This window comes from Scyliorhinus canicula, chromosome 7, assembly GCF_902713615.1.
Source record: "Scyliorhinus canicula chromosome 7, sScyCan1.1, whole genome shotgun sequence".
Lineage (NCBI taxonomy): Eukaryota > Metazoa > Chordata > Chondrichthyes > Carcharhiniformes > Scyliorhinidae > Scyliorhinus > Scyliorhinus canicula.
The window spans coordinates 116,646,234-116,659,548 of record NC_052152.1 but is presented as its reverse complement, the minus strand read 5'-3'; the positions used below and the strand labels follow the sequence as shown (position 1 = coordinate 116,659,548).

Here is a 13,315-nt window from a genome sequence, read left to right as displayed (position 1 = left end):
AGGAATGGGACAGACTAGGTTTGTTCAGGAAGGCCAGCATGTATTTGATCAGCCAAATAGCCTCCATCAGTGTCATAAAATGATCCTCTAACATAGTGGCAACATGTGTACCATTTACAAGATGCAATGCAGTTACTCACCAAACCTCCTTTGACAGCACCTTCTACACCTGCAGCCTCTACCAGTTAGAAGAATACGGGCAGCAGAAACAAGGGAACAGCACCATCCGAAAGTGACCCTTCAATTCATACACTTTCCTGACTTGAAACTATATGAATCACCTATTCTTCATTGTCACTGGGTCAAAATCCAAAGCTCCCTTCCCAACAGAACAGTGCCAATACCTACACCATATGGACTCCAGTACTTCATTAAGGCGGCTCACCACCACCTTCTCAATGGCAATTAGGGATAGACAATAAATGTTTCCCTTGCCAGTCCTCGCATCCTATGAAATCAAATCAGACTAGTTACTATGTTTTTTCAGTTTATTTGTCAAAAATTAATTATATTAAAATCCAAGAAAAGATATTAATCTTTTGTAGAAAAAAAGCTAACTAAACGGCAGCTACATCTAGTTATATTTTATTTAAGAAGTCAACCTACGGTCAAGTGCCGTTGTCGCCATCAGGTAGGTGAGTGGTGAAAGGTCCATAGCCTGGATCGCACCAGCGTGGAAAGAAAACATACACTCAGGGTCTTGGGTCTGCAAAGATTCAGAAGAATTGTCAATATACGGAGGAAAAATTGATCACTGAAAGTAACAGTTATAAAATGTGCAATGTTCACACGAATGTTCCCTTCATCTAATAGATTTTGATCCTCATTAATCAGTCCTGGAGAATGAAGAACCCAATCACAACTTGCATAAACAAGGTTGTCAGTTTGCTGCCCGTATTCCCCCCACTCACTGACACTCACCACCTTTCTGAAGGGGGGGAATGTCACGTGGTATGGAGTAAGCAGAGCCCATATGAGGGGTTAAGAATTATTACAATTAAATGTCAAAGCAGTCCAAGAAGGAAGCAATACTTGAAGATGTGTTGAATTCTTCTGTCCATCGCAAACACATCAATCATAGAACAAGAGTTAGCAAAACAATAATGTAGGTTCTTTATTTGATGATACATATGAAGCATGGTAACTGGGAGGTTACATCAACACATCTGACTGCTGTTATGTCTGTGTACAGAGTCATGGGATTATACATCACATCCTGTCTCACTGCGGGTAGTCATCGACAGCAGTTTAAATGTATACCCCCTTTTTAAAGGTACATGTACATCACATCACAACAAAATGGATACTAGGGCAGGTGATGAAGAAACATTGCAAAACAAATCATACAGAACTCAAGGGGAAAGGTGAAGGAGGACTATGAATGACAGAATGTTCCAATTGGAAACCACTGGAAAGGTACTAATTAGAATGGGGAGGCACCATGTTATAATATTGGTAAAAACTCAATATAACTGTAATAACTAACTAAATATTCCCAGTTGCAAAGTTCTCTGAAAAGATGTGAAAGCAAAGACACGAGCAACTGTACCAAGGACAATTTGTATTGATGCTCACTGTTTGCCTGCTAGAGTTAAGAAATATCAAGAAATGTTAACATTAATGAGAATAGATCAGAAGTTGCTGATTGGTGGAAAAGTTAGATTTGTATCCAATTTAGAGAATTCTGATACAGTTCAGAGTTAACAATACTAAAGCAACCTTGAGGGGTACAGAAAATGTCACATAGAAGTGGAAAGAGAAGGGCTAAAAGGGAATGTGAAAGGCACCAGCAGATTACATAAAGGGAAATAAGAAGGCCTCCTAGAAACGGTCCAGAAAGTAAAAGAATACTTTGAGAGGGTAGGGCGCCTACTGTGCAAAATAAGAACTCATGGTGAAGGGAACATTAAAAAAAATTAATTTTACAGGATGTAGGCTTCGCTGGCATTTATTGCCAATCCTTATTTGCCTTGAGAAGGTGTTGGTGTGTTGCCTTCTTGAACCACTGCAGTCCTTGATGTGTAGGTACACCCACAGTGCTGTTAGGGAGGGAGTTCCAGGGTTTTGACTGAGTGACAGTGAAGAAACGGCGATATATTTCCAAGCCACAATGGTGAGTGACTTGGAGGGAAGCCTCCAGATGGTGGAGTTCCCAGGAATCTGGTGCACTTGTTCTAGGTGGTGGTAGTCGTGGGTTTGGAAGGTGCTGCCAAAGGAGCCTCGGTGAGTTCCTGCAGAGCATCTTGTAGATGGTACACACTGCTGCTACTGTATGATGGTAGTGGAGAGAGTGAATGCTTGTGCAAGGGGCAGCAATCAAGCGAGCTGTTTTAGATGGTGTTGAGCTTTTTGAGTGTTGTTGGTACTGCACTCATCCAGGTAAATGGAGAGTATACTATTATACTCCTGACTTGTAGATGGTAGACAGGCTTTGGCGAGTCAGGAGGTGTGTTACGCGCTACAGGATTCCTAGCCTTTGGCCTTCTCTTGTGGCAAAAGTATTTATTTGGCTAGTCCAATTCAGTTTCTGATCAATGGTAACCCCCAGGATGTTGACAGTGGGGGAATTCAGCAATGGTAATGCCATCAATTGTCAAGCGCTGATGGCTAGGTTCTCTCTTGTTGGAGATGGTCATTGCCTGGCACAAGTGTGGCACAAATTCTTTCCACTTGTCAGTCCAAACCTGGACATTGTCCAGGTCTTGCTGCATTTGGACATGGACTGCTTCAGTATCTGAGGAGTCGCAAATGGTGCTGAGCATTGTGCAGTCATCCTCGAACATCCTCATTTCTGACCTAATGATGGAAGGAAGGTCATTGATGAAGCAGTCGAGGAGACTACCCTGAGGAACTCCTGCAGTGATGTCCTGTGGCTGAGACGATTGACCTCCAACCGCCACAACTATTTTCTTTTGTGATAGGTATGACCCCAACCGGCAGAGTGTTTCCCCCAGTTCCCATTGACCCCAATTTTGCTAGGACTCCTTGATGCCATATGCGAGCAGTGCTTCTCACTTCACCTCTGGAGTTCAGTTCTTTTGTCCATGTTTGAACTAAGGCTGTAATGAGGTCAGGAGCAGAGAGAGTCTGGCGGAATACAAACAGAGCGTCCGTGAGCAGGTTATTGCTGAGACAGTGCTGCCTTCCATCACTTTACTGATGCTCGAGAGTAGACAGATGAGGCAGTAATTGGCAGGGATTTAACATACTTGGGTAATTTTTCACATTGCTGGTAGATGCCAGTGTTGTAGCTGTACTGGAACGGTTTGGCGAGAGGTGCAGCTAATTCTGAAGCTGCAAATCTTCAGAACTATTGCCGGAATATTGTCAGGGCCCATAGCTTTTGCAGTATCCTGTGCCTTCAGCCTTTTCTGGTATCACATGGAGTTCATCTAATTGGCTGAAGACTGACATCTGTGATGTTCGGGACTTCCGGAGGAGGCCGAGATAATAATCATAATCTAATAATAATCTTTACTATTGTCACTAGTAGGCTTACATTAATATTGAAGTTACTGTGAAAATCCCCTAGTCACCACATTCCGGCACCTGTTCCGGTAGACAGAGGGAGAATTCAGAATGTTTAAATCACCTAACAGCACGTCTTTCTCGACTTGTGGGAGGAAACCGGAGCACCCGAAGGAAATCCACACAGACACAGGGAGAATGTCCAGACTCCGTACAGACAGTGACCCAAGCGGAAATCGAAGCTGGGAGCCTGGCACTGTGAATCAACAGTGCTAACTACTGTGCTACCGTGCCACCGCATTCCACTCAGGATTTCTGGCTAAAGACTGTTGCGAATGCTTTAACCTTTCCTTTTTCAGTGATGTGCTGGGCTCCTTCATCATTGAGAATGGGGATATTCATCTTTCTCCAGTAAGTTGTTTAATTGTCCACCATCATTCATAGCTGGATATGTCAGCACTGCAGAACTTAGATCTGATCCGATGCTTGTGCAGCGTCTGCACGTTCTCCCCGTGTCTGCATGGGTTTCCTCCAGGTGCTCCAGTTTTTCCCCACAAGTCCCGAAAGACGTGCTTATTAGGTGAATTGGATATTCTGAATTCTCCCTCAGTGTACCTGAACTGGGGCCGGAGTGCGGCAACTAGGGGATTTTCACAGTAACTTCATTGCAGTGTTAATGTAAGCCTACTTGTGACAATAATAAATATTATTATTGTTATTACTGTGGAATTGCTTAGCTCTGTCTATTGCTTGCTGCTTATGCTGTTTGGCACTTAAGTACTCTGCACTTGGGCAGCACGGTGGCCTAGTGGTTAGCATTGCTGCCTCACGGCGCTGAGGTCCCAGGTTCGATCCCGGCTCTGGGTCACTGTCCGTGTGGAGTTTGCACATTCTCCCCGTGTCTGTGTGGGTTTCGCCCCCACAACCCAAAAATGTGCAGAGTAGGTGGATTGGCCACGGTAAATTGCCCCTTAATTGGAAAAAATAATTGGATAATCTAAATTTATAAAAAAAAAAAAAAGTACTCTGCACTTATCATTAAACCAGGGCTGCTCTCCTGGCTTGGTGGTAATGGCAGAGTGGGGGATATGCCAAGCCATGAGGTTACAGATTGTAGTTGAATACAGTTCTGCTACTGCTGCTGCGGGTGGCCCACAGAACCTCAAGGATGCCCAGTCTTGAGTTTCTCGATCTGTTCAAAGTCTACCCCATTTAACACAGTGGTAGTGCCACAGTGATAAACAGCGCAATTTTTCGCTGGTCACTGGCTGACTCTAGAGCTGAAACAGAGTGATACAACTGAAACTGTTGCTTAAAATATCTCCAATTTACATCTAGTTTACCATTCCATCTCTTCTTGTTTCACTCTGTACTTCTAGATGCGACTGGCTTTTAGAGTGTGATGGGTTTTTTCTCACAAAGATTTTCTTTCTCTCGACAAAGATTTTTTTTCTCGACGATCTTCTTGCTAATCTAACTAAACCTAATTAAAAACTGTTAGCAATCACACCCAGTACCATGTTGTGTTCTTTGTTTTAGTTCTTTCAGGATGGAGAAGGTTATAGTGCTAATAAAGAACAGCAAGCTGTGTTTAAGAAACAAATCTAATTTATTACACTACACTGAATTAGATTCAAATATATTACTAAGGAATTAGTTAAGTAAAGATTACACTACCCATCTACACTATTAACTATACTATTAGTTCAACTATCTCACAACTACTCTGTCTTGCTCTCTTCTACTCTCTTCCATCTGTCTCCCAGAAGTCAAGAGGCATGTGATATTTATATGGTTTCTCTATAGCACCATCTAGTGACTAGAGTAGTAACGTTACATTAACCCTTTATGTGCTTTGCAATATCCGCATATTGTGATACTGTGTACAACTTTGGTCACTGTGTACAGTTTTGCTCCTATTAGACCGCTTGACGGCTCTAGAGCTGCGGATGGACTCACTTTGGAGCATCCGCAATGCTGAGGACGTCGTGGATAGCACGTTTAGTAAGTTGGTCACACCACAGGTGACAGTTACTGAGGGAGATAGAAAATGGTTAACCAGAAGGCAGAGCAAGAGTAGGAAGGCAGTGCAGGTGTCCCCTGCGGTCATCTCCCTGCAAAACAGATATAACGCTTTGGATACTGTTGAGGGAGATGGCTCACCAGGGGAAGGCAGCAGCAGCCAGGTTCATGGCACCGTGGCTGGCTCTGCTGCGCAGCAGGGCAGGAAGAAGAATGGCAGAGCTATAGTGATAGGGGACTCAATCGTAAGGGGAATAGACAGGCGGCTCTGCGGACGCAACCGAGACTCCAGGATGGTATGTTGCCTCCCTGGTGCAAGGGTTAAGGATGTCTCGGAGCGGCTGCAGGACATTCTGGGGGGTGAGGGTGAACAGCCAGCTGTCGTGGTGCACATAGGCACCAACGATATAGGTAAAAAATGGGACGAGTTCCTATAAGCTGAATTCAGGGAGTTAGGAGTTAAACTATAAAGTAGGACCTCAAAGGTAGTAATCTCAGGATTGCTACCAGTGCCACGAGCTAGTCAGAGTAGGAATGTCAGGATAGATAGGATGAATGCGTGGCTCGAGAGATGGTGCAAGAGGGAGGGATTCAAATTCCTGGGGCATTGGAACCGGTTCTGGGGCAGGTGGGACCAGGACAAACCGGATGGTCTGCACCTGGGCAGGACTGGAACCGATGTCTGTGTTTGCTAGAGCTGTTGAGAAGGGTTTAAACTAACGTAGCGGGGTGGGGGGGGGGGGGGGGGGGGGGGGGGGGGGGTGGAAACCGATGCAGGAAGTCAGAAGGTAGTGAAACGGGGACAGAAACAAAAGGCAGTAAGGGGGAAAGTGTAAGGCAGAGAAGCCATAATCAAAAATCAAAAAGGGCGATAGTACAAGGTACAGTGACTGAGGGGAGCTCAGCGAATAAGCCCAGTAATACTAAAAGGAATAAAACGGGAAGTAAAAACATAAATGGTAAGCGACACAGCGGATTGTTACATGAAGATATGGGTTCAACGACAAGGAAAATTAGGAGAAAAGTTAAGAAGAAATATAACTTAGGAGAGGTTACTGATCGAGGTGTTAAGAATCAAAACAGAGGTATAAAAGCCAGCATAAGTGTACTTTACCTGAATGCCCGTACTATTCGGAATAAGGTAAATGAATTGATGGCGCAAATCATCGTGAATGACTATAATTTAGTTGCCATTACTGAAATATGGTTAAAGGATGGTCACAACTGGGAGTTAAATATCCGAGGGTATCAAACTATTCAAAAGGACAGAGTGGATAGCAAGGGAGCTCTGTTATTTAAGGATGACATCCGGGCAATCGTAAGGGATGACGTTGTGCTATGAAGGATAAGGTGAGGACCTTGAGATAATTGTTATCACTAAGGAGATAGTGGTGATGGGCAAGCTAATGGGGCTAAAGGTAGACACGTCTCCTGGCCCTGATGGAATGCATCCCAGAGTGCTAAAAGAGATGGCTAGGGAAATTACAAATGCACTAGTGATAATTTACCAAAATTCACTAGACTCTGGGGTGGTCCCGGCGAATTGGAAATTAGCAAACGTGACACCACTGTTTAAAAAAAGGAGGTAGGCAGAAAGAGGGTAATTATAGGCCAGTTAGCTTAACTTCGGTAGTAGGGAAGATGCTGGAATCTATCATCAAGGAAGAAATAGCGAGGCATCTGGATGGAAATTGTCCCATTGGGCAGACGCAGCATGGGTTCATAAGGGCAGCTCGTGCCTAACTAATTTACTGGAATTCTTTGAGGACATTACCAGTGCGGTAGATAACGGGGAGCCGATGGATGTGGTATATCTGGATTTCCAGAAAGCGTTTGACAAGGTGCCACACAAAAGGTTGCTGCATAAAATAAAGATGCATGGCATTAAGGGCAAAGTAGTAGCATGGATGGAGGATTGGTTAATTAATAGAAAGCAAAGAGTGGGGATTAATGGGTGTTTCTCTGGTTGGCAAACAGTAGCTAGTGGTATCCCTCAGAGATCAGTGTTGGGCCCACAATTGTTCATAATTTACATAGATGATTTGGAGTTGGGGACCAAGGGCAATGTGTCCAAGTTTGCAGATGACACTAAGATGAGTGGTAAAGCAAAAAGTGCAGAGGATACCGGAAGTCTGCAGAGGGATTTGGATAGGTTAAGTGAATGGACTAGAGTCTGGCAGATGGAATACAATGTTGACAAATGTGAGGTTATCCATTTTGGTAGGAATAACAGCAAAATGGATTATTATTTAAATGATAAAATATTAAAACATGCTGATGTGCAGAGAGACCTGGGCGTGCTAGTGCATGAGTCGCAAAAAGTTGGTTTACAGGTGCAACAGGTGATCAAGAAGGCAAATGGAATTTTGTCCTTCATTGCTAGAGGGATGGCGTTTAAGACCAGGGAGGTTATTCTACAATTGTATAAGGTGTTAGTGAGGCCACACCTGGAGTATTGTGTTCAGTTTTGGTCTCCTTACCTGAGAAAGGACGTACTGGTGCTGGAGGGTGTGCAGAGGAGATTCACTAGGTTAATCCCAGAGCTGAAGGGGTTGGATTATGAGGAGAGATTGAGTAGACTGGGACTATACTCGTTGGAATTTAGAAGGATGAGGAGGGATCTTATAGAAACATATAAAATTATGAAGGGAATAGATAGGATAAATGCGGGCAGGTTGTTTCCACTGGCGGGTGAAAGCAGAACTAGGGGGCATAGCCTCAAAATAAGGGGAAGTAGATTTAGGACTGAGTTTAGGAGGAACTTCTTCACCCAAAGGGTTGTGAATCTATGGAATTCCTTGCCCAGTGAAGCAGTTGAGGCTCCTTCATTAAATTATTTTAAGATAAAGATAGATAGTTTTTTGAAGAATAAAGGGATTAAGGGTTATGGTTTTCAGGCCGGAAAGTGGAGCTGAGTCCACAAAAGATCAGCCATGATCTCATTGAATGGCGGAGCAGGCTCAAGGGGCCAGATGGCCTACTCCTGCTCCTAGTTTTTATTTTCTTATGTTCTTATCCCATTTACCCCTTCACCTAATCTACACATCTTTGTTTTGGACCCCAAGAAGCAATTTAGCATAGCCACATCTTTGGGCTGTGGGAGGAAACCCACATAGACAGGGGGAAAACGTGCAAACTTTGCACGGTCAGCCAAGGGTGGAAATGAACCAGGGTCCCTGGCACTGTGAGGCAGCAGTGCTAACCACTGTACCACCCAGCATGAAAACAAAAGGTTCTGCTAGAGATCATTGACCTGAAATGTTATTCTGTTTCCCTCACCACAGATGCGGCCAAGTATTTCCAGTGTTTATGTCAGACTTCCCACATCCATATATTAGCTTACTTTTATATAAGAGAAAGACAAGTTGTGTTTGGTAAATCTGGCAGTTTTTTTCCCCCCAAGGAGTGACTGTTTGGATTGATAAAAGGAATGAAGCTGATGTTATGCTTATAAATCTGTCGGAGTTTGTTCAAACAATTCAAGCATTTGGTATAACAGGAAATATTATGACAGAAAATTGTGGGAGAGGAAGTGTAATAGCATTATCGCTTGGCAGATGGGAAACAATAGGATGAATGAGTATTGCTAGAGAATGGTTGGCCCCATAATGGACAAGACTTCAAAGTTACCTTTGTGTCAACACAGATTCGCCAGAATGATGACAGGATGGGAAATCATAGTTATTTAAGTGTTACGATACTATGATTATTTCCACTGCAGCAATGAAGGTGCAATAGATGTTTTTAGACTGTGAAAGGTTTTAATAGAACGAAGACTATTTTCTTTGATTGGGGAAATGAATGATAAGGAATCACTGACTTATAATCATCATAATCAAAATAATCTTTATTGTCACAAGTAGGTTTACATTGCAAAGTTACTGTGAAAAGCACCACTGAGAATAAAGTAAAAGCTTTGGACCTGGAGCTTGGTTGTCCTAACAGGGACTGGGGATGAGGAGAGAGTTACTGCTCTGGGCAGAGTATTGTACATAGTTCAATAACCCTTGTTCCACTACTGCTGGCTTCCTCAGAAACTAAAAGGAGTTGCCAGAGCATGGAATACATTCGTCACTTTGGGAGAGGTTGCGGCAGAGACTATTACACCTTTTAAGAGAAAAGTGGTTTTACATTTGAATTTGATAAAGATACAGGGCTATGGGGAGAGAGCAGAGGAATGGGATTAGTTTTGGATTGCTCAGCTGGGACAAGACTGGTTAATTTGTTTCCTTCTGCATGTTAATTTGACACGCTTATAAGTTGCCTTGAAGAATAGAGAGTAATAACTGTAGAAAAGCTTGTGATTATCCGGGATTGAACAAATTACTTCATGAGGGTCCAAGACTTTAAACTCAATATTCACCCTCAGGACACTATACTTACAACATGTACAACCTGCATCATTCACTGGATTAATATCCTGGAATCACCTACTTTGCACCATTGTGGTAGAAGCACCTACACAAGAATGACAGGCTTTCATGGGAATATATTAATACCACCTTCTGGGGCAACAAAGGATTAGCAATAAATGTGACATGTTTCACATGCACCCCAAGAACAAACAAATAAATTCCAGGCAAGATATTCAAGCACTGTTAAAAAAAAATACAGCAGGCAATTGAAATTAGGACGATATGGGAAGCAGAAAATACAAGTAATTGGAAATGGAGGCATAAATGCGATTTTCATAGATCTAGATGGAGGGAAAAATCAGATAAGATTAAAAACCAAAATTGAGAAGAAAAATGTGAATGATATAGACCAGTGATAAGACAATGAAGAGGTGTTCATGTAGGATACAGAGAGAAGACAGAGCTACTATAGGCAATAGAGGGAAAAGGAGCAAAATACCACATTGGATTCTGAATCAGCTTTTACTTGCTTAATTAATCAAAAACAATTTCTTGAACTTACAATATTTGAAAAAGAGAGATCAAGTTTCCAGATTCTGCCACTGGCATCCTATGGAAAATCAAAGGTGTTCATCTTTAATATATGCGTTAATTTAGCAAACTCAAACATCAATGTTTTGTAATGAAAGCCACTGCTTATTCTGAAGTTTCTAAAAATGCAGATTTTACTTGGATTTACAGCAATTCCCTATCAGATTTCTTCGATTCAGGAACAGAAGGTTGGACAGAGAGCCAGTCTGCAACATTCCCGCATTCCACTGATACTTACAGAATTTGTCCTGGGATGTGACAGTGGGAAATGAAGGCTAAATCTGGGCAAGAATATTCAAATGATGGAAAATCACAGCACAAAGTATTAATAGCATGAACACCACAGCAACTCAGACTCGAAAGGCTGAAGCCTTCCTGAAGTTTTTACAATTCAGTGCTCTCTTCTTTGGTTGCCAACAAGACAGCCAATCACATCTGATTGCTGCTGCACCCCAGCCTTGCTTTAGGCTGCCAACTCAGGCAAAAATCCACAAATATTTTATCGATAAGCTTTCTCATAGATTATCGCACAAAGTCCCAAAAGTCCCATCAAAACTAGAGCAGTAATCTGCCCAAATGGATGTTACTGCCCTTTATCTTTAATTGCACAGGTACTCAATAGCGAAGGTATTCAAACACATGATGAGTTTGGACAGAGTAGATAGGAACTGTTCCCACTGATGGAAGGAGTAACAACCAAAGGACAAAGATTTAAGGTCATTGACAAATGAAGTAATGGTGATTTGAGGGAAAGCTTTTTCATACAGCAAGTGGTTAGGATCTGGAATGCACTGCTTGAGAGGGTGATGGAGGTAGATTCAATCATGCTTTTACTTCAACTCAGACCTGTGGATGCAGACTGGGAAATTTTGAAACCTGTAGCTGTTCAGGATCTGGTAACTCCTACTTGTTCTACTCAGTAAAATACAAAGGTTTTTCAAACTGACTGATTTTTAAAGCAAGTAGTTCAATAAGGGTATTAAACGACTTTTTTTTTAAAAATCCATTCTTCAATTTAACACCTCTGTTGTTAGATGTAAAATTATTTGACATGTTTGCTTGTTTAATATCTTATTCAGTACATGCTAATGTTTGGTTAAAGAAAAAATGGAACAACAATTTTTCAAGAAGTACTTAGAATCATAGAATTTACAGTGCAGAAAGAGGCCATTCAGCCCATCGAGTCTGCACCGGCTCTTGAAAAGAGCACCCTACCCAAGGTCAACAACTCCACCCTATCCCCATAACCCAGTAACCCCACCCAACACTAAGGGCAATTTTGGACACTAAAGGCAATTTATCATGGCCAATCCACCTAACCTGCACATCTTTGGACTGTGGGAGGAAACCGGAGCACCCGGAGGAAACCCACGCACACACGGGGAGGATGTGCAGACTCCGCACAGACAGTGACCCAAGCCGGGATCGAACCTGGGACCCTGGAGCTGTGAAGCGATTGTGCTATCCACAATGCTACCGTGCTGCAGAATGCTTCAACTTCCCAAGGGCAATTAGGGATGGGCAATAAAAGTGCTGGCCTGGCCAGTGACACCCAGGCCCTGTTAAATCAATTTTTTTAAGAATTACCGCTCATTTCATCATCCGATTTGGAAACTAGTAACATTTCCGAAAACAACCAATGTCACTCTTCTCATTTTGGTTAGTACGTTCCTTACATTTTCAGCCAGGAATCATTTTTCTATTATTTTGAGCTATTAAACTGTTGCAACGAAAGTTACAGGAAATAAATGGTACATTAATCAGACTTTTAATATAGTTTGATGCTCTAGATACTATAGTTGTCGAATTTCTGATTCTTCTTTGTTCCCACATTATGGTTTTTCTGTGTAATGTAGGGAAAGAATTTTCTTCCAGAAATAAATATCTTTTTAAAATACCTGAGCACACCAAATGAAGTTTGAGTCTTTGAACTTCACCATGAACTGCAGGTTAACATTCCTTCCAACATTCAATTCATTCATTGGTTCCATCTCGATTTGAGAATCCTCATCATAAGACTCCGCTGTGTCAATGGTTTCAAAATCCCAGACCTGCGATCAATTGAAATAGTTTAGTTTTAGAAATGGCAAATGGAGTTTAATGCGCACAAATGTGAGGTAATGCATTTTGGTAGGTCGAACATAGAGGGGAAATATACCATAAATGGCAAAACTCTTAGGAATATAGAAAATAAAAGAGAGATCTGGGCGTACAGGTCCACAGATCTTTGAAAGTGGCAACACAAGTGGACAAGGTAGTCAAGAAAGCATATGGAATGCTTGCCTTCATTGGACGGAGCATCAAGTATAAAAATTGGCAAGTCATGCTACAGTTGTGTAGAACCTGGTCGCCACACTACCAAAAGGGTGCAGAGGAGGTTTACCGGGATGTTTCCTGGTCTGGTGGGTGTTAGCTATGTGGAGAGGCTGAATAGACTCAGACTGTTTTCATTAGAACAACAGAGGTTGAGGGGTTACCTGATGGAGGTCCACAAGATTATGAGGGGCATGGATTGAGTGGATGGGCCGGCACTCTTTCCCAGGGTGGAGGGGTCAGTCACTAGGGGTCATAGGTTTAAGGTCTGTGGGGCAAAGTTTAGAGGAGATATGCGAGGCAGGTTTTTTTTACCCAGAGGGTTGTGAATGCCTGGAATGCACTGCCAGGGGAGGTTGTGGAAGCAGATACATTAACAGCGTTCAAAAGGCACCTTGACAAATACATGGATAGGATGGGTATAGAGGGTTACGGCACTAAGAAGTGCTGAGGATTTTGGCCAAAGGTGGTGTCATGACCGGTACAGGGTTGGAGGGCCGAAGGGCCTGTTCCTGTGTTCTTTGTTCTTTACATGCAGCTGAGAATCCTACACCAAATCTGAGTGG

The 13,315-nt window shown here is 42.7% G+C and overlaps 1 protein-coding gene across 1 annotated transcript in view; it reads right to left on the bottom strand.

The window, feature by feature from the left end:
- The window catches only part of LOC119969120 (cilia- and flagella-associated protein 44), a 338,226-nt gene that overhangs the window by 251,737 nt on the left and 73,174 nt on the right, over positions 1-13,315 (bottom strand). Inside the window, exons 8-10 of the mRNA XM_038802337.1 lie at positions 12,335-12,487; positions 10,408-10,455; positions 607-706 (exon numbers count right to left, since the gene is read on the bottom strand). Coding sequence (XP_038658265.1) covers positions 607-706; positions 10,408-10,455; positions 12,335-12,487 — 301 coding nt within the window. The remainder of the gene's footprint in view (positions 1-606; positions 707-10,407; positions 10,456-12,334; positions 12,488-13,315) is intronic.